The 22,057-nt window shown below is 49.7% G+C and overlaps 1 protein-coding gene across 1 annotated transcript in view; it reads right to left on the bottom strand.

Moving 5' to 3' along the window:
• COL23A1 (collagen type XXIII alpha 1 chain) overlaps positions 1–11,603 on the bottom strand; it is a 277,978-nt gene extending 266,375 nt beyond the window's left edge. Inside the window, exon 1 of the mRNA XM_058677690.1 lies at positions 10,835–11,603. Coding sequence (XP_058533673.1) covers positions 10,835–11,131 — 297 coding nt within the window. The 5' untranslated portion in view covers positions 11,132–11,603. The remainder of the gene's footprint in view (positions 1–10,834) is intronic.
• Between the last annotated feature and the right edge of the window lie 10,454 nt (positions 11,604–22,057).

Genomic DNA, 22,057 nt, shown 5'->3' with positions numbered 1-22,057 from the left:
TGGGGTTGGCTCTGGTCCAGAGCTCACCCGTGCTGCCTGGGCCATGCACTGAACTGCAATAAAAGGTGAGTGAACAGGGCTGCTCGTCCTGTCAGCTCCTCTCCTCCAGGAGGTCCCATGAACCCTGAGGGAGCCCTGGCCCAGCCCAGGGTGCCTGGAGTAGGTCTTCTCTCTACATCCCTTTGATGACCATAATTTCTGTCTTGTTCAACTCATGAGGTTGTGGTGGAGGATTGTTAAGATTTTCAGCTTTCAAAGCTCACATTTTCTAAGCACATCACATCCAGAGAGAAGAAGCAGAGCTTCTGATATTGCCACAGATGGGCCCAGACTTACCAATCCATGGCAACCCCATAGGACAAGGACCTCTTGCCCATCATATCAGGCGACCCAGCCATTGAGGCAGAGCATCTCCAGCACACAGCCCCACTTGCTACCAAGCTCCTTCTCTCCTGCATTGATTTCACAGCTCCTGCAGACTGTGCTATGGCAATTAATTCCCAGGTCTCTCAGCTCCTGGCCATGCACACACCCAAGCCTGGCTGGCTGCAGAGGTTGCCCTGCCCACCTCTGTGACAGCCACAGGTTATCTGTATAGGCAAATGCAGGCAGCCCATATTGGCCCACCAGAATTCACAAGGGAACTTTCACGAGGGCTTTGGGAGAAATTAATACTCAGGACACAAATCTGGAGCTGCCAGAAGATTCCCTGCACTCACTTCACACCAAGATGGAAGATGGAAGGCATCCTTGAGAAACACGGAGCCAATATGAAGAAACAACATGAAGGCTCCTCTAGCTGGACTTCTTGGTTCACTCAAGATGATGCATTCCCTTTTAGGGATCAGTGTTGTGCAATGTGTTAAGCCACTGCTCACGACACCAGCACCCCCTCTCAGAGCTCCATTTCCTACCTAGCTCCCTGGAAGAAATGTCCCCTAGAAGGCAGCAGAAGACAGTCAAAGTGCTTCAGCTGCTGCCCACCACATGGGAGACCAGGCTGGAGTTCCTGCCTCCCAGGGTCAGCGCCAGTACGGTCCAGAGTTGGTTACTGCAGCTACTTGGGGAATAAAATAGCAAATGGAACGATTAATTCTCTCTCTCTCTCTCTCTCTCTCTCTGTATGTGTGTATGTGTGTGACTTTGCCTTTCAAATAAAATTGAAAATTTAAAAAACAAATTCTCTTCTAAATCTAAGCAGCCCTGACTCACGATCCCTAAGTGCATTGCCACTGAGATACCAAGGATCTAAAGACATAAAAGGTGGAATCTCTGGGCCTGGCGGCTTGGCCTAGCAGCTAAAGTCCTCGCCTTGAAAGCCCCGGGATCCCATATGGGCGCCAGTTCTAATCCCGGCAGCTCCACTTCCCATCCAGCTCCCTGCTTGTGGCCTGGGAAAGCAGTTGAGGACGGCCCAATGCATTGGGACACTGCACCTGCATGGGAGACCCGGAAGAGGTTCCTGGTTCCCAGCTTCGGATTGGCGCGCATCGGCCCGTTGCACTCACTTGGGGAGTGAATCATCGGACGGAAGATCTTCCTCTCTGTCTCTCCTCCTCTCTGTATATCTGGCTGTAATAAAATGGATAAATCTTTAAAAAAAAAAAAAAAGGTGGAATCTGCCAGCGCTGTGCTGGGCAAGGGTACAAACGACACCCTGCCTAGGGGCCTGGATGGTAACCCCACCTGCCCTGGAGGAGACCTGGAGGCCCTGGTGGGCTGTGGCTGGGGACTGGGAGGGGCAGAGCAGAACTGCCTGGGCTCCGACTGGGCCCAGGAGAGTACCTTCCTTGGTTTCCAGGGACACTGGCCTCTTTCCACAGAGTGCTATGACATTCTGTTGTCCTGTGTATACTGTGAGAAGCAAAAAAATTGGCAAATGCCATTCTCATTAGAGGATGCTCTGGGGTCAAAGACCACAGATGCAAGCTAGCATTGTGGTACGGTGAGTTAAGCCACCACCTACAATACTGGCATCCCATATGGGCCCTGTCTCATGACCCAGCTTCTCCACTGCTGAGCCAACTCCTTGCTGATGTGCCTGGGAACACAGTGGAGGATGGCTCAAGTGCTTGAGCCCCTGCACCCACTTTGGAGATATGGATAGAATTCCAGGTTCCCAGTTTCAGCCTGACTCAGTCCCAGCCATTGTAGCCATTTGGTTTTGGCTTGGTCCAGATCTGCTGTTGCAGCAATGGATGGAAGATATTGTCTCTCTGTTTTTCTCTCTCAAATATAAAAAAAAAACCAAAAAACCTGTAGGAGCCAGCACAATGGTTCAGTTGGCTAGCCATCTACCTGAGAATGTTGGCATCCCGTATGGATTCTGATTTGGGACCTGGCTGCTCCACTTGCTATCCAGTGTCCTACTTGTGGCCTGGACATGCAATGGAAGATGGCCCAAAGCCTGGTGTCTCTGCACCATGTGGGAGATCCAGAGAGGGCTCCTTGCTTTGGATTGTCTCAGCTTCAGCCACTCAGGAGTGAACCAACAGATAGAAGACCTTTTCTCATTGTGTGTCCTTTTCTCTGCAAGTCTGCCTTTCCAACAACAATAAATAAATCTGAAAAACAAAACAAAAGCATACAGACTAAAAAGAATAGGACTGTGCCAGGCAGCCCCCAAATGCGTCAATCTGCCCTTCCACTGGGGCTGGAGAGCAGGGCTCTGAGAAAGACATAGTCTGTGGTTGAAGAATTCTTCTGAAGTGTGGAGCTTGGAAAAGATCAAACAGAAGAATGGGGAGAGTCAATATGGCAGAAGAGGGTAAGGAGAAACATTACTAGTCAGTGTGAAGCAGAGAGGGCACATTCGAGGACAGAACGACAGTAGAAGGGCACATGAAGATTGATAGAGATGGGAAAGCAACGGACACAATGGTGTGGTGTTGCAGTGACCGATACCCCAGCAGCATCCAGCAAGCAGCAATCTGAACTGCATCAGCAGCCTGGAACTCCACCAGCAATAATGTGGGAAGGGGCATTCACTGGGAGATCAGTAGGAGAACCCTACTGGCCTGTTCAGCTTGATCAGGAGCAGAGACAGAGCAGCAGGTCACAGACAGGTAGTACGGGAACAGGGTGGATTTCATAGCCCAGTCTGCTGCCTAGATTGGGGTGCCATTTTGTGCAGGGAGATGAAGATTATGCGACAGGAATGTGCATGCACTGAGTTTGGAGTGCTCATTTCTGGCTCAGTGAACTGCAACAACATGGCATCCTACAGGTTCCACCCAAGACGGGTCCAGGTAGCCCCCAGATCTGATGGCAAGCAGATCAAGAACTCTAGTAGTGACACATCAGGCGCCATTTTGTACAGGGTGGCAAAGGTTTTAATGCAGGGACAACAGTGAGCTGCACATGCACTGAGTTGGGAGCGAACTCATTTCCAGTTCAGTGCATTGCACGGGTCCCACAGGGAAAATAATACCTACTTTGACATCCTAAGGGGCAAAATAGGTCTGTGTGGCACCCAGACCCAACAGCCAACAGGTTCTGGCAAGATCAGCATGACCAACCTAGCTGTACAGAACACTTGATATCTTCCTAATCCTGGGAACTGGAGTGGGAGAAAGGTTGTACAATGGTGCAGCCTCGGCACGGTATCACAAGAGGTGGAGAATAGTGAGCCAGGAGCTAGGCTATGGAGACCATGGTGGAACTCTATCATAAGAATCCAGACCTAGAATTTGCTGGAGGGAGTGGCGCAAATGACTGCAAACAAAGAGGCGTGTACCAACTGCAATAAGTAAAATCAAACTGTAGACCTGTGGGTGACACAGCTTAGAAACCTGCCCCAAGAAGAAAAATCTGCTAACCAGAAGTACAATGACCAAGAGCAAAAGAAGAGACAAAGGCACAATGAATATTACTGAACACTCCCCTGCAAAGGAGCAAAAGCCTTTGTCAACCTCAGAGTTAAATGAGGAAGACATTGAGAAGATGGGGGACACAGAATTCAAAACACTTGCTATAAAGTTTCTTACCAGCAATGGGAAGCACATAAAGCAGGCATTCAAGGAATTTAAGGAACATGTCACCCTGAAAATGAATCAATGAAAATTGATATATCAGAAATGAAGAATACAGTGGAGCAAATTAAAAGTACAGTGGAGACTCTCCAAAATAGAATGAAGCAAGCAGAAGAAAGAATCTCAGAATTAGAAGGTATTTCTTGTCACCAGGGGGAAAACAAAAAGCTGGAAGCAGAGATGGGTCAAGATAAGAAAAGTATTCAAGAATTGAAAGACAGGGCCCGGCGGCGTGGCCTAGCGGCTAAAGTCCTCGCCTTGAAAGCCCCGGGATCCCATATGGGCGCCGGTTCTAATCCCGGCAGCTCCACTTCCCATCCAGCTCCCTGCTTGTGGCCTGGGAAAGCAGTTGAGGACGGCCCAATGCATTGGGACCCTGCACCCGCGTTGGGAGACCTGGAGAGGTTCCTGGCTCCTGGCATCGGATCGGCGTGCACCGGCCTGTTGCGGCTCACTTGGGGAGTGAATCATCGGATGGAAGATATTCCTCTCTGTCTCTCCTCCTCTTTGTATATCCGACTTTCCAATAATAATAAAATCTTAAAAAAAAAAAAAAAAAAAAAAAGAATTGAAAGACAATATTAAAAGACCAAAATAAGAGTTATGGGGGGTCTCTGACGGTATAGAAAGAAAAGCTGGATTTAAAAATGTATTTAATGAAATCTTAAAGGAAAATTTCCCCAATCTGGAGAAAGAATTGGGAAACAACATCTGGGAGGGGCACAGAACTGCCAACAGGCCTGACCAAAAGCAATCTTCACCACAATACATGATAATCAGGCTCTCTTCAACTGAACATAAGGAAAAGATCCTTAAATTTGCACGTGAAAAAAATCAACTGACATATAAAGGAATGCCAATTAAATTCACAGGAGACTTCTCACAGGAAACTCTACAGGCCAGAAGAGATTGCAGTGACATATTCCAGTTTCTAAAAGCAAAAAAAAAAAAAAAAAAAAAATTGCCGTACCCAGCAAAGCTTTTCTTCATTTTGAAAATGAAATAAAATTCTTCCACAGTAAAGAAAAGTGAAAAGAATATGCCTCTTCCAAACCTGCCCTGCAAATGATACTTTAAGATATTCTCGGGCCCGGCGGCCGTGGCCTAGCGGCTAAAGTCCTCGCCTTGAAAGCCCCGGGATCCCATATGGGCGCCGGTTCTAATCCCGGCAGCTCCACTTCCCATCCAGTTCCCTGCTTGTGGCCTGGGAAAGCAGTCGAGGACGGCCCAATGCACTGGGACCCTGCACCCGCGTGGGAGACCTGGAAGAGGTTCCTGGTTCCCGGCATCGGATTGGCGCGCACCGGCCCGTTGCGGCTCACTTGGGGAGTGAATCATCGGACGGAAGATCTTCCTCTCTGTCTCTCCTCCTCTGTGTATATCTGGCTGTAATAAAACGAATAAATCTTAAAAAAAAAAAAAAAAAAAAGATATTCTCTTGGGCCCGGCATGGCCTAGTGGCTAAAGTCCTCACCTTGAACGCCCAGGATCCCATATGGGAGCCGGTTCTGATCCCGGCAGCTCCACTTCCCATCCAGCTCCCTGCTTGTGGCCTGGGAAAGCAGTTGAGGACGGCCCAAAGCTTTTGGACCCTGCACCCGCGTGGGAGACCCGGAAGAGGTTCCTGGTTCCCGGCTTCAGATTGGCACAGAACCCGCCGCTGCGCTCACTTGGGGAGTGAATCATCGGATGAAAGATCTTCCTCTCTGTCTCTCCTCCTCTCTATATATCTGACTTTGTAATAAAAATAAATAAATCTTAAAAAAAAAAGGTGTTCTCTTGACAGAGAAGAGGAATAGTGCCAACCAAAACCAAAGGCAAATGCGAAGGACATCCCAGTAAAATAACAGCAGAAGACTAAATCAATGAACAACCCATTGCTAGAATGACAGAACCAAATTACCACCCGTTCATACTAATCCTGAATGTAAATGGATTAAATCATCAATGAAACGTCATAGATTAGTAGACTGATTTTAAAAAAACAAAATCCGGGTGTCTCTCTCCGTCTCTTTTCGAGAGGCACCCCAGTTCCCGGCTTTCTCTCCGGAGGTGCTTCCCCTTCCCCTTCCCACCCGGTCCCTTCGCAAATAAACCTTTATGTCTGCCAAAAAAAAAAACAACAAAAAAAAACACATCAATTTGTTGCCTACAGGTGACATATCTCACCAACAAAGATAAGCAGAGACTGTATTTCATGGATTTTGATTATTCTTTTTTTTAGTTTATCTCTTCAAAACACTTTCTTTCTAATTAAATTTTTCAGTGCCTCATAGATCATGCAGCAGCATCATTTTCTTCTAGAAGATTCCTGATTTTCATTTCTTCAGTGACACATTAGTCAGTCAGTTGCATGTTTAACTTCATGGCATTGTAGATGTCTATTTTTCTTCTTCCTGTTATTGATTTTGTTTTGTAGCTTTTCATTTAAGGGGATGTACAGTGACTGTGTAATGGAGACTGTCATATCCAGATGTGAGGATACAATGCAGTATACATCTCTACTTCCAGACATCCCAGGAGCAGAGACAGAGCAGCAGGTCACAGATGGACTCCCAATGAAACTCTTTACTATATCTTGACAATCGGATGCTGGACTCTATGCCATTGTCCATGCCCGCATGATGGACATATGGCTGTGCATGAAGAACTATACTATAGTAATGATATAGAGGAACTCAGTGAGGGGGGCAGGGGCTGTGAGGAGAAGGAAAATCCCAGGGCCTATGGAACTGTGGCACAAAATTATAATAATTTTTAAAAAATAAGAAAAGAAATGGAATGATGGCACAGATAGGAATAACGCAGCGGATGGTGAGTGGCTGCCCTCCGTGTGTGACTGTAGAAACTTCCCACAGCTTCTGCCTCACACTGTTGTTTGTTCCCCCTACCCATTTCCAGTCTCCCTTCTTACTAAGGCTTCAATTCTGCTGCAATATGCCCAGCCTTGGGGGATGAATCAAGATGGACCAACATCTTGTGGCAGCCACATCACCGTTGCCGGTAAGGCGGCTTTAAGGCAAGCCTGCCGAAAGCTGCTCAAAAGGTTTTCCCCAATTTTAAATAAGAGAAACCTAAGATAGCCACCTTGGTTCCTCCTGGATGCAGCGATATGCCTGGAGCTGGAGCAGCCGTCTTGCAACCACAGGAAAGGACAAGACAATGACCGCCACTGTCTGCCATCCTGCAATCACCAAGTGCCTGAACCTGGAAGGCTGTCCCTCAACAGTCTTGTTACATCATGTAGTTTAGTATTGAGTTTAAGCAATCATATTTGGGTATAAAGTCCCTTGCCGTCATTAAGTGGGGCTCAGGAAGTTAGAGGATTACACAGCAGAGCTAGTAATGGGGTTGGGGGTGAGGTTTGCAACGCTCTTCTGCTAATGAGAAACCCAGGGACCCAGGGACGTCCTGTCCCTGCTCTGCCTCATGGTGTAGACTCACTCAGCTGGCAGGAGCCAAAGCAGAAAAGTCCAATCAACAAGCCCCAAACATGCCCGTGACCAGAGCATCCCAAACAGGTGGCTTGTTCTAAACAAGCTGTGATAGAATACAGCTCTCCCCAACTACACCAGTAAAGAAAGTTTTAAAGAGTGCATGCCGGGAAGTAATTGGAAAGACCTTGTTTGCTTGTTTGTTTGTGAGCTAGAAAATGTCAAAAGAAAAAAATAAAGCTGTAGGGCCCGGCGGCGTGGCCTACCAGCTAAAGTCCTCGCCTTGAACGCGCCCAATGCTTTGGGATCCTGCACCCGCGTGGGAGACCCAGAAGAGGCTCCTGATTCCCGGCTTCGGATCGTTGCGCTCACTTGGGGAGTGAATCATCAGACGGAAGATCTTTCTCTCTGTCTCTCCTCCTCTCTGTATATCTGACGTTGTAATAAAAATAAATAAATCTTTAAAATATATATATATATATATATATATATATATATATATATATATATATATGTAGCTGTGATGTGCACCCACCTCTAGCTTTACCTCAGGATTAGAAACAGGGGTCTTCACTAAAACGGACACTTTAGAGCAAGATGGAAGGCAAACAGAGGCTGTCTCAGAGCCAAGAGAGCTGCATTGCACTCTGGGAGCGACAGGAACGTAGTCAATACGACAGGCTCAACAGCCAGTGAAGAAAATGTTGATATTTCCTGAGTGTCTGAACTCCTCTTGTTATCGGATTGACTGATCTGGACAATGCCAGGCCAGCAGCCAACACCAAATCCACTGTGAGCTGGGAGTGGTCTCCCCTGAATACAGCCAAATATTGCGCTAATCCTGGTGTTGCATTTTGTTTTACATCATGAAAGCTGTGTGCTCTAAAATATAAGCCTCTGTGACACGGTAACTCTAATTGTAACTGCAGAGGGGATGGATTACTTAGGTAACCTTTTGAAAGCATGTTAAAAGCAAAACAGTAAATGTTTTGCATAAATATTTTCAGGTCGTACGGAAGATACAATCATTGGTTAATGGCTGCTGCTCAGAAATCTTTCTTTTACGTTCCAAAAACTTGCCTCTCCCCTTCTGCCGTGGGCAGAGTCTTTAATAATCACGAGTCAGCGGGAATATTCCTTTCCTGTAGCTTCTGAGTCTACATTATCAAGCAAATCAGCCAGTCCCAGAAAAAAATGTATTTCACAGTTCTGTTCCCAAGGGAAACGGAGAATGGGTCCCACGTTAACAGAGGTTTTTATTGGCTGACTTTTGTACTGAAGTTGTGTATGCTTGGCAAGAATTGCTTTTCTTTCATTTGGCCCTTCAATCTGCCTCTGATCCTCTGAGAGCAAGTCTGCTGGTGACAGGACAAACCGTGAGCAACCCCTCTCTCTCTCTCTCTCTCTCTCTCTCTCTCTCTCTCTCTCACTCACTCTCCGTCCCTCTCTCTCTCTCTCTCCTCCTTCAGCACTGAGGGGAAAAAGAAAGCAGAGCTGTAGAACACATTCAACAACACAAATGTTCTCACCTTCAGAGACTTGTTTGCGTGCATGTTTGTCTTCCAGATCTCATGCCTCAGAAAAAGGACCTACACAGACTGAGAGCCAGCTGCCGGCTCCCCACCACAGGCCTCCAGCAGCGCCTCCTTCCTCCCAGCCCTGCAGCACTGCTCCTTTCCCACTCAGCCAATGCTCCAGACACAGACGCCTTCTCACAGGGGGATGATCCTACAGCCAGAAGCTGAGCCCCGATGCATACTGTCTGTGCCACCTACGACTCCACACTGCCAGGGCAAACCGGCCACCCAAGTCCTGGATGGTTACTGGCTCTACAGGGTTGCAGGGCAAAGTGAGAATTCCAGGGATCCCAATGACCCCTTTCCCTTCCTAATCAAGACTGGAGTACGGGACAGGCAAGAGGGAGAGAGGGAGAGGTAGGGGGAGAGAGAGCTGCTCACAAACTCACTCTTTGGTTCCCCCAGGTCAGATTCAGTGCTGCGGGAGCAAGCTCTTGGAAGCGACTCCCTGCTGATGCTCAACAAGCCGCTGCCCAAGCTAAGTTCTCAAGAACGCCACTCTGGTATGACAGATTCGATTGGTCAGTTCTCTGTGTACAGATTTTTGCGGGCAGTTCTGGTTTATTTTTCCTACAGAAGAGTTAGAAATAACAGCTACAGTCATGGCACTGACAGGCAGAAATGGCTGCTGGTCCTCCATGAATCAATTCAACACCCTTGGTCTCCAGGGCTTCGCCAGGTGATACCAGGCAGCAAGGACCAAACCAAACCAGCACTAGGAGTTGCCAGGTGGGCTGGGGAGAAGTCACCGAAGTCTCAGGGTCGGAAAACAGGAAATCATGAAGTTGAACCAAGCCATGAGACGGGCAATGCCCCATTAAATAACCGTGAGTAAACAGGTGTGTCCACAGGCTCCCAACTCCTCCAGGGGCCACAGCTACCCACTAAGGACAGCCCAGCTGGCTGCAAGGTAGGGCCGTGGTGGTGACAGGCCTGCCCTCAGTTCTACACAGAAATACGGCCGCCTTTCACACGGCAAGAACAGAGCGCTCAGTCAGCCAAAGAGGACCTGTCCTGCATCTCCGGGGATAAAGGTTTGAGATCCGTGACCTGGCTCCTGCTTTTTTGGTCGTTTGCTGGGCCTCACTGCAGGCCCGTCACCACGTGGGCCATGAGGCACACGCCCACCTCCTCGTGCAGGGCAGGGAGACATCCCTCCAAAGTCTAGAATGCAGGGCTTTTGGCACCAGCTCTTCCCCTCCTGTCACCCTCTCCAACTGCCCAGGGTCCCCTGTGGGCCGGGTGGCACTGTGCGCGCTCAACCCACCGCAGCCTAGGGACACAGCACCTTCAGCACTGAGCTGCTTCCAAACTAACTTTTCCAGGTTGCACGGGAATGTCTGGGCTGAGCTGGGCCTTCGAGAGCCCCAGCTTTTGCCCAGGCCGAGGTCTACCCGCGCCGAGGCCGCCCCGCCGTCCCAGGTACATCCTCTTTGGGAACAGTAGCTGCTGCGGATGGAGGCACCGGACGCCGCTGGCACGAGTCTCCCAGAGCTGCGAGCAGGCGCGCACACACCAGGGAGACTCGGGCCCTCACCTCCCACGCTCAAGTCCGCGGGAGTCTTTCCCTTTCCTCTGTCTTCTCCCCCCTCCCCTCCAAAGAGCTCTTCCAGTTAGCTTTTCCCGCCAGCCGCGCACCCTGGCACGGGACTCTGAGGCGAGAGCAGGGACCGCAGGGCGCCTCCCGCTGGAACCGACACCACGGATCTCCTTTATCCCCGGGGCCAAGCAGCAACCCCACCTCGGGGTGACTTCCCCCCCGGACGGCTCCCGTCCGGCCCAGGTGCCTCACCTCACTCAGCAGGCGCTCCAGGTGCGGTTCGGCCCAGGCAGCGAGGGCGCCAGGCTGCCCCGCGCGCCGCAGGAGCTCCCGCTCCTCCTCGAGCGCGGCTACTCGGCCCTGTAGCGCGGCCGCCTGGGTGCCCAGCAGCAGGCAAGCGGCTGCGGAGCCCACCGAGAGCAGCAGGCACAGCGTGCTCGCGGCCCGGCTCCCGGCTGGCTTCGCCGGTAGCCCACCGCCGTCCCCACGGCTGCCCTTCAGTGCGTCGTCGTCGTCGCCGCCGCCCCCGGCGCGCTCGCCCCGGCTCATGGCGCGCTCGTTGCGCGTGGGTTCCGTGGCAGAAAGGTTCAGAACCCAGGCCGCAGACGGAAGGTGCAGAGAATAGACCAGAGAGCGCGAGGCACGAGGTCAGCCGGGCTCGGGACTTGCCTCGGGGCAGCAGCAAATTTGGGCTCACGCCCCCCTTCGCTCCGCCGCCAGCTCCTCCACAGCGGCCACTTTGGGCAGTTTCCTCTATGCAAATAGACCCTGCCAGAAAAGGAGCCGGGACCCACCCAGGGGAGGAGCGGTCTGGTCGGTCCCGCGCACCCACCGAGGGGCGGGTGCGTGAAGGGAGCTGGCTTCTCAGGGCCACCCGTGCGCCCCGGGCTGACCCCTACGCAGCGCGCACCTCTGCAGAGCTTCACCAGCCCAGGGACACCGGGCTTGGACCCACTCCCCAGTGCGCGCCCTTCAGGCTCCGCAGACCTAGTCCGCACCACCAAGAGGGCCTGTGGGGAGTCGGGCGACTCAGCGCGTCATCTGCTGCCCATCCCTAGCGGGAGCACCGTTCACACCCAGAAAGCATCCTGCAAAACTCGTGAATTAACCCGATGCTGTTGGAAAGTTCAGAACTTCGAAGTCCTGTGGATAACTTAGCGGGTCTGTCCTCGGTGGTGGCTTAGCGCCGCTGCGTGGCCAGAGGTGACTTTGCACATCGGAGAGGCAGGCGGGGCAGACGTGGCCACCTCACAGAATCTGATTGTGTTGTGGTGTATATTCAATGCCAAGAAAGGGTTAGTCTGAGAGGACTTTCAGTAGACGACACGGAGACCCTAACAAATGCTAAGGGTGTGGAACTACAACTGTTGTTGAGATCTTAGTTCCTTAGTGGAAACACAAGCTTCTAAAGGTGATGTGTAGATACCCTACAATGCGCAGAGGCTTCAGCTTAACGGCACAGTTCAGTGCAGAGAAGTTCTGGGGTACAGCAGGGTCCAGAGAGCAGGCGGCACCTTTGCCTTGTCAATCGTGCAGGAATACAAAGGCTGCAGCCAAAGGGGTTCCCGCTGGCTGGCAGATTCCCCACCAGACATAGGCAGATGCTAAACTAGGTAGGCTCCTCCCCTAAACAGTGACTCTTCCACCAACTCCTGGAATGCCCAAACAGCAGCAAACCACAGGCTTGTATTCTGAGCAGCTCACAATGTTTATTTATTTTATTTTATTTATTTATTTTTTAAAAAAAAAAGCCTGTTATCTACTATGCTACTTCAAAAAGTTCTTGATGGGGCAAAGTGTTTGGCGTACCAATCAGGACCCAGTTTGGGATGCTTACATCCTGTGTCAGAATGCCTGGGTTCGAATCCCAGCTCCACTTATAATTCGTGCGCCTGCTATGTGCACCCAACCGTTTGGAGTGAAGCAGCGGATGTGTGGGTATTTCCACCTCTCAATTCCTTATAGAGTTTGTGGGAAATGGTTATCATGGAAAAACTATGTCTCAGTTTAAAAAGTTTAATTTCATTTTTTTCACAAACTGTATCTTTGTGTCTTCCCTTCCTCTCTCTGCGTATCTTCTGATTGTTTGTTTCATTTCTGTGGACAGATTGCCTAACTTTATTTGAAGAAAGAGTTACGGGAGGAGACAGCGATAGAGAATATCATCTTTGCTGATTTACTCAACAGCTGGGGCTGGACCAGGCTGAAGCCAGGAGCTCCTTGCAGATCTCCCACGTGGTGGCAGGCTCTTGGACCATCCTCCATGGTCCAGGCCATTCACAGGGAGCTGGACTAGACATGAAGCATCCAGGACACAAATCGGCACTCATATGGGAGGCGAGTCTACTGTGCCACATGGCAGCCCCAAACTACTTAAAACTTCTAAGGACTCCAACTAACGTATTTTCCCTGCTTCCAGTAATTCAAAGAGGAAAAATTATCCACGAGGCTGACAAAAAAGATGGGGTTGCCTGTGACCTCTAAACTGGGTTCATGGTCAGGCAGTTACACGGTTTTGCCCTGTGCTAGACTCGCATAGGACTCAACATCGGGAAAGAAGACTTGAGCATATATTCTGAAGAGGTTGACACCATATTCCAAGTTAGCATCCTTAGGATACACACAGGGAAACCGCCCATGACCTCCTGTATTAAGGCATACACTGCTACCCCCAGAAGCCTCTATTTAGAAAGCATGTCACCCACTGGTCCTCCAGGTCTCTACCGCAGCCTCACTATCTGGAATATTCTCTCAGACCTCCTTCCCCTTTGGATAAAGTCCTGAGGCCTGTCATCTCACTGCCGCTAAAATGCCTTCCCAGATTGTAAAGTGGCTGTCCTCCTGTCCCCTCGGGGTCAGAGAGGGGCTCAGAGCATTTTTTGGTTTGAAGTTACCCTTCAACTGTATACTCTTGTCTAGCTCATCGTATCTTCTCAAAGAACAGAACTGTATCCGCACAGGTCTGGGTACATTTATCACTGATAATTACCACCCATCAACAACATACCACCATACAACAACATCAACAACAAATTACAGTATCATGAAAAAAAAAAAAGATGAATGGCAAGAACATTCCGTAAAATGATCCAGTCCTCTAATCCATGGTGTTTGACTGGTGAGTTTAAGCCTTTTACATTCAGCGTTATTATGGATAAGGAGCAGTTTGGTCCTGTCATTTTGGCGATGTGTTGGTCTATGAATGAATCTTCTGTTAGTGTTTTAGTGGGATGTTCGCCACATTTGCTTTTGTTTTTCGTGGTTGCCTACATTCAGAACTCAACTAAGAACACCTGCTGGCGTGGATATGGGGAGAAAGGCACCCTCCTTCACTGCTGGTGGGAGTGTAGGCTAGTACAACCACTGTGGAAATCAGTATGGAGAGTGCTTGGAAAATTGCAAATAAACCTGCCATATGACCCAGTTATCCCACTCCTAGGAATATACCCAATAGAAGTGAAATCTGCATGTGAGAAGGGGATCTGTAATCCTATATTTGCAGCAGCACAATCTACAATAACAAAGACATGGAAACAATCCAGATGTGTGTCTAAAGAAGAGTGGTTGTGGCCTAGCGGCTAAAGCCCTCGCCTTGAACACGCCGGGATCCCATATGGGCACCGGTTCTAATCCCGACAGTTCCACTTCCCATCCAGCTCCCTGCTTGTGGCCTGGGAAAGCAGTCGAGGACGGCCCAATGCATTGGGACCCTGCACCTGCGTGGGAGACCCGGAAGAGGTTCCAGGTTCCCGGCTTCGGATCGGCGCAGCACTGGCTGATGCGCTCACTTGGGGAGTGAATCATTGCATGGAAGATCTTCCTCTCTGTCTCTCCTCCAGTATATATCTGACTTTATAATAAAAATAAATAAATCTTTAAAAAAAATAAGAGTGGTTAAAGAAACTGTGGTACATCTACTCCACGAAATATTCAGTTATTAAGAAGAATGAAATTATTCTATTTAAAACCAGGTGGTCCCAACTAGAGACCATTATGCTCAGTGAAATGAGTCAATCACAAAAGAACAAATACAATATATTCTCTCTGATATAAGGAAACCAACATGGAAAGTGTAACTCCAATAGTCCAATCCGTACTGTTTTTTGATTGTTTGCGTTTTTGGCTGAATCCCATGTATTTTGGTGTTTTTTTATTTCAGTTTGGTTCATTCCAAATAATCTCTTTTCTCTAATCGAATTCATCACGGGCTCATGAATTATACGATGGCATCGTTGTTCCCAAGAGACTTCTGTGTTTGGGATGCTGGACAATGGGATGCTGGACAATGGGATGCTGGACAATGGGATGCTGGACTGTCTGACATTGTCTGTACCAGCAACGTCGGGGTACACTTAAATAAGAGACTGATAGAGTTATGATTCCTTATGAAGGACGACACTATTTTAACAAAATGGGAAAAATCTGATGGGGGTAGGAGTTTGGCGGGGGGAATCCCAGCCTATTCAAAAATGTACCACATAATTCAAAATTCAAAATAGGGCCCGGCGGCGTGGCCTAGCGGCTAAAGTCCTCGCCTTGAAAGCCCCGGGATCCCATATGGGCGCCGGTTCTAATCCCGGCAGCTCCACTTCCCATCCAGCTCCCTGCTTGTGGCCTGGGAAAGCAGTTGAGGATGGCCCAATGCATTGGGACACTGCGCCTGCGTGGGAGACCCGGAAGAGGTTCCAGGTTCCCGGCTTCGGATCGGCGTGCATCGGCCCGTTGCGGCTCACTTGGGGAGTGAATCATCGGATGGAAGATCTTCCTCTCTGTCTCTCCTCCTCTCTGTATATCTGGCTGTAATAAAATGAATAAATCTTTAAAAAAAAAAAATTCAAAATAAAAATACTTTTTAAAAATCTTGTATCTGTCAGATAATGAATTTACAAGGAAAAAGGTAATTAGGAGTAGAAGCCTGAAAAAGATAAGATTAGCAAGAGATTCATACATTGGTTACAAAGGCACCACACTAAGCAGCACCTCTTCTGATATTTAAGTTTCGCATAAATTCATAAAATTCCACAAACGAGGGCCCAGGAGACAATATCCTTTGGAAAGAACGTAAAGAATTTTCAGGAGTCGGTGAATAGAAACTTCTTGCCAAAAAAATAATGTAGCCATGCCTCTTTCCTCCTTACATCCTGAGATCAGTTACTCTGACAGGAGTTTGTACAGAAAATAACCACTAGTTTGGGAACTTGTTGCAATTGTTTGAGAAAGGACAGTAGGTTCAGGAGGACAGTGGCTCTGGAAGAATCAAAATGGGGCACCACATAGGAAAATAAGCATTCTAGATGGTCAAAACGTTTTTCTATGCAACAAATCCTTTTTAAAACTATTATCACATACAATTTAGTCCAAGCATTCTGAAGGGTACATACATGATATGTGGACTGCATCAAAATGTATGCAGTGATTCTGTGTTTTAGCTTTCTTAAATTCGTAGTCAACTCTGCGAACACAGCTTTATTCCACGGAGTATGCTGCCCTAAGATAACGCAGATAACCCAGTCAGGTTTCACTATTTGCCATATAAAAAATTCCATCTGTTTTCTGCTGCAAATACACAAACGATAAAAACCAGATCTTTGAGTAACTTATGCGAGGAAAACAAGGACAATACTTGAATAAATCCTGACTAGGGAAAGGCCAGCACGGGCCCTCCACAGGCCAATCCTCTACCATGAAGTGCTGGCAATCTCGTGTGGGCACCAGTTCGCGTCCCGGCTGCTCCACAGCCCATCCAGCTCCCTGTTTGTGGCCTGGGAAAGCAGCGAAGGTCAGCCCAAGTCCGTAAGCACCTGCATGCATGTGAGAGACCTTGAAGCAGCTCCTGGCTTCGGATCGGCTCAGCACCAGCTGTTGTGGCCATTTTGGAAGTGAACCGGTGGCTGGATGGTTTTTCTATCTGTCTCTGCTTCTATTTGCAAATTTGCCTTTCCAACTAAAAAATAATAAATCTTTTGAAAGTCTGAAAAAAAAAAAAAAGAGGATAGGGAAATTTTTGGCCAGCAATAACTTGTATCTAAATAATCAATTAGGAATTCATGATGAAAAACATATCTACCGGACAGACTGTATCAGACTTTTTTTCTGTAACATTTGCCATGTGGTTGTTATGTAAGAACAGGTATACTAAGTTCCTGTAACCAAAATGTAGCCATCAACCAGTTAAGTTCTAGAAATTTCTGTAGAGCCTTCCCCAAATGTTTTCTAATCAACTCCTCCTTTTTGATTAGTGAGGCTTGATACAACTTTTAAATAGTCTCAATTTTCATAGGCTCAAGTTAAACATTTCATTTTTTTCTTTTTGTTTTTGTTTTCCATTTTTTTAAATTATATTTTTGACAATCTTTACATAGGTACTTAGGGTAAAAAGGTTCAAGGCTACAGGAAAGTGGGTAAGACTATTATTTCCATATTGTTTCCTTCATGTATCTGAGGTAAACGGGGATTTTAAGGGAGAAGCCCCACCCAGTCTCCCACCCACCCATCCTAGGTCCCCGATGTGGGGCATGCTCCGAGGGTCCTGCTCAAGTGGTTTTGATAGTTCAACAGTTCTGAATTGCTGCCAATCTCACCATTCAAAGCACGATGAAATTGCTGCAGAATCCACTGGTTGACATAGTTCACCTTAGAGTCTCCGTTTGCCCAGTTTTTCACTGCCAACATATAGCTGAGGTGGTTGACTGACTTGTTCTGTCCTCTGTCTTCTCATGGTCAGGGTTCTGAGTCCGGCAGTTGGATTGGGCAGTGTTGTGGGATAAGGAGTTGAATAGTGTTCGTTAGCCTGGGCAGGAACAGGAACTGGGCTTGTGGCTAAAAACACTTAGACTAATTGGACTCATCTGTATCCAATATCCTGCTAAATGAGGATGTGGAGGGAAGAGCCTATAAGGAGAGGTGAAGGAGCAATAAAGACACACTTCGCAGAGACGTCTACCATCATTGCTCTCCTGTCGGTGCTTCATCCCCAGACCCTCTCCCTGTCCATGTTACTGGCTCTGCTGGCTGGAGCAGGGGAGATCCCCAAAGAGACTTTGTCTGAGGTGTTCCCAGACCAGATTCTTGTATGTACTAGCAAGTACAAGGCCTGGCACAGTCCATCGCCCCGATCAGCTGGTAGTTGCAATTGCTGGGTCGGTTCTGTTTTCAGCCATGACCCACTGGAACCAATGGGTGTTGCAGTCTGTCCTGGTTCTGCCTAGCACACACTCGGCCCTCACAAAAAACAGTGGGAGCTGCAGCCTAGTCGGAGCGACCCACAATAACCCCCACCAGGCCCGCCCCTATCCTGGCTTGCCAGTATGTGCAGCAAACCAGTCCAGTCTGCCCCACATCCCTTTTAGCTCTTATACATGTCAACAGGCATAGAAGCCTAGTTCAACCCAATGAGCCCGACTATCCAGCCCACACAGATGCTATTGGGTGCCTTTCTGTCTAGCCACCCCAGCCCCTGTCCTGGTTTTCATGTCCTCCAGTGGGGATGGTAACCCAAGAGGGAGGAGCCCACTATTTCCCTTGTAGGCCACTCCCACTCTTGGATCATGCACTCTCCAGGTGGTTCTGCAGTTTAACTTGACAGAATTAGCCCCCTGTGCCAGCATCTGCCAGTTGACACTGCGGCAAAGCCCAAACAACCCTCATCCATTCTGATTTATGCTTGCACCAGTAGGAAGAGTCAGCCCAGCCCGGCTTTTCCCTGATCTAGGGCACATGAGGCGCACAGGTGTTGTAGCCCTGCCTAGTCTGGTTTGCACCCATCCCAGCTCATATGCTCCAGTGGGAGTAGCCGTCCAGCAGGGGAGCACCCCCATATTGCCCCTATCGGCTCCGCCCCCTCCCTTCCTGGTTTTCACGTGTACTGGTTGGGCGCTGCGGCCACATCCGGTACAGGTCACCTCACCTTGGCATTCCATAATGTGCACTGATTTTATGTCGCGACTGAACCTGGCTCGACCCACACTGTTCTGGTGCTTGGATTCGCCAGTGGATGACATGAACTGATTCAGCCTGGTCTGCCCCTGACCCATGCCAAATGTGTGCCAGTGGGAAACTTTCCATGGCCTGTTCTGGGCTGTTTCCTATAACGCTTCTTGCGCTTACCCTGCAGGGTCTGTGTCCTGCCAGAGGGGTTGCCCAGGCTCCTCCATCAGAACCTCTCCCAAAGCCAGATTTGGTGCATACCAGGGGGTCCATGAGCCAGCCCTACTCAGTTCACCTCCTGTCCTAGCAGGAACAGTGGCTTTTCCTTCTGGCCTTACTGTTCTGGTTCTTACTGTTGGATGTTTCAGCCCAGCCACGGCTCATCCATACCCACATACAGCTCACCCATGGCTCAGTAAGGGTTGAGACCTAGCCTAGTTCTTCCTATATCTATCCTGGTCCTCCAGAGCACCAGACGGTGTTGGAGTCTAGCCCAGCTTGGTGCGGCCAGTCCCAGTCCATACTTGTGCTAAGTAAGACTACAACCGTATCCTGATCAGATTGTAGCCCCCATTCTAGCCCCGTGCTCCTTGGTGGAACCTCCACCCAGCTAGGGTGTCCCCTTACCTCCCCAACCAGGCCTGTTCCCAGCCATAGATCGCGTGCATGCCAATGGTTGCTCCAACTCAGCTTGGCACAGCCCCTCACCTGTCCTGGCCCCCACCCTAGATGCCATGGCCTAGCATCCCTGGCTTACGCAGACCAGTAGGTGCAAGAGCCTAGGTTGGCATGACCTGTGCTCCACCCTAATTTCTAATTTTGCTTGTGGGCTAAGGTTTGCTCAGTCCTGCCCAGTCCACCCCGTTCCATTACCAATCCATACATTAGCCAGCCATTGAAGCTACTTTGCCCAGCTTGTCCGACCCCCAGGTATGGACCATGTGTTCACCAGCAGGAGCTATGACCCACCAGGGGAGTTTCCCAAGTTCCTCCACTTGACCTACTCCCAGACCCAGTTCTCATACATGCCATTGGGTTTTAGGCCAGTGTCTGGCATAGTCTGGCCTTCCTATTGGCCTTGTATGAGCTGGTACATGTTGCACCCTGGTCCACCCCACACCCTATTCAGGATGCACATTCGGGTGCTGCTGCCTTGACCAGTCCAGACTGTTATCGGTTCCTTTACCTGTGAGTGATGGCAGGCTCCTTGGTCACACCTAGCTTCATCCATCACCCCTTCAACTCTTGAGCTAACCAGGGGGCTAGTATTTCCACGGGGTTTGGCCCACACATCCCCCACAGAATCTACCCCCCGGATACAGTTCTCTCATGTGCCACTTAATTTCATGGCCCTGCCGAATATGACCCGTTTCCTGATTCATCAACATGTCAGGTAATAGGATATGATCCTGCTAGACAAGCCCCAAGCCTTAGCTTTTGCATGGACTGGTGTTCAGTGATCACAAGTACTACACAGTATTTAAAGGAGTTTGGTATATCAGTCTTATCCATAAAGATCATCTGGTCCCTCTCCTTCAACCTACTAGGTCTCATTGCCCTCGCTAACCTTCAAAGGAAAAGTTACTCTGTCGTTGGAATTCTTTAGGATTGACATCCCAGAAGTACAGTGGGCTTGACATGGAGAACCTAAGCAGCAATTCAAAGCCCAAAACCCCAGAGCAGGCTGCCGGGTGGCCAGCAGGTGGAGCCTGGTGCAGAATGGCGCACTGGCTGCCCAGGGACAGGTCGCTGCGTGGACGTGGTGGCTGGAATCGAGGCTCCAAGCATGGAGACAATCCCGGTCTGGCACCGACAAAATAATTCATTTAATAGGACACTTTTAAGAGTCTTCGAGACTTGGCATTAAAATTAAAATATAGCAGATGCTGGCACACTGGCAAATGCCAGGAGACCGGATCTGGAGACCAGCACATGCATGTACATGTACATGCCACGCCACCCTGCCATATGATTGGTCTCAGGCACCTGCATGCTTGCATGCATGAAGGCTGTGAATTTCTCAGGGAAAGGGGTATAAAGATGTGTGGGAGAGGACTGCTGAGGGCCTTCCACTGACCAGACCACCGCACCTGCTGACACTGGGAGGGAAACTGGAGGACCTTTTGGGGTCAGACCAATGCACCCAACCACCTGGGAGACCTGAGTTGGGAATGTTGGTATCAACCACTGCCCATCAGTGCATATAAGAGTTAGGGCTGAGGGCTCTACCTGGTAGGGCTAGACCACAGTACCCACCAGTGAGTGTAGGAACAGGGGTGGACCACATTAAGCTGGACCATGGCACTAACTGCTACGCGAGAGAACTGGGTCAGGGGGCAGATTCTGTGGGGGAATCTGTGGATTCACCCATTGGACTGCAATATCTGCTGGTGGTGATGGGCCAAGATGGGTATGACTACAGAACTCACTGACACTTCTGGGAACAGGCCAAGCTGGTCCAGGCTGCAGCACCTGTAGGTGCATGCAAGAATTAGGTATGAGGTGAGCTGGGCCACAACATCCATAAACACACACAAGGGCTGAGACTGGGGAGAATTATGTCAGATAGGGGTCTAGCACCCTCTGGCACATGTGAGATCTGGGTCTGGGAGTGGGCCTGATGGGGGAACCTGGGCAACTTCCCTAGTGGGCTATAGCTCCCACTGGTGAGCATGAGTCAGCGCTGGGTGTGAGCCAGGCTGCCCCACTTGTCAGTTGGCTTGGGGTGGGGGCAGTGGACTGGTAAGCTGTAGCACACTGCCATGCTCAGAAGCCAAGAAGGGATATATGCCATGCTGGGCTAGGCTATCATATCTACCAGTTTGCATGAGAGCCAGCAATGGGGACAGGGTAGGCTAGGCAGCACACAGAGGCAATTGGGCATGGGGGGTGGACCACGCCAGGTCAGGCTGGGCTGGAGCAACCACTGGCATGTCAAAGATCTGTGGCTGGGCGCAGGCCTGGCAGGGGAGCTAAGGGGACTCCCCTGCTAGACTGTGGTTCCCACTGGTGAGTGCAAGAGCCAGCAATGGGGGTAGACCTGGCTGAACACAGCTGAAACATTCCTCAGCATGTCTGTGGGCTGGGTCTGGGGATGTGCCAGCTTGAGCTAGGCTCTAGCATCCACTGGCACTTGTGAGAGCCAGAGTGGGTGTGGGCTAGGTGGGCTAGGTTACAGTACCTGGTTTGGGGGTGGGCCAGGCAGGCTTGGCTGTGGCACCCACCAGTGAGTTGGAATGGATATGGGCTGATCTAGTAAAATCGCAACACCCACCAGTGAATGTTGGGACTGGAGGTGAGACAAGTCTGGTTGAGCCAAACATCCACTGGTGTATGTGATTTGAGACTCAGAGCTGGTCTGATAGCGGAACTTGGGAAACTTCCCTGTTAAGACACAGCCCTTGCCAGTACCTGGCTGTACCTATCAGCATACATGAAGGTCAGGTCTGGGCCAGTGTGCAAAACCCACTGGCAGGTGTGAGTCAGGATAGGGTACCAGCCAGGCTGGGTTGGGTTACAACACCCACCAGTTCACATTAGGACCGGAAC

The sequence above is a fragment of the Ochotona princeps genome, chromosome 19, assembly GCF_030435755.1.
Source record: "Ochotona princeps isolate mOchPri1 chromosome 19, mOchPri1.hap1, whole genome shotgun sequence".
NCBI classification, from domain to species: Eukaryota; Metazoa; Chordata; class Mammalia; order Lagomorpha; family Ochotonidae; genus Ochotona; species Ochotona princeps.
The sequence above is the reverse complement of the archived record's forward strand: the minus strand, read 5'-3'. Positions and strand labels throughout refer to the sequence as shown.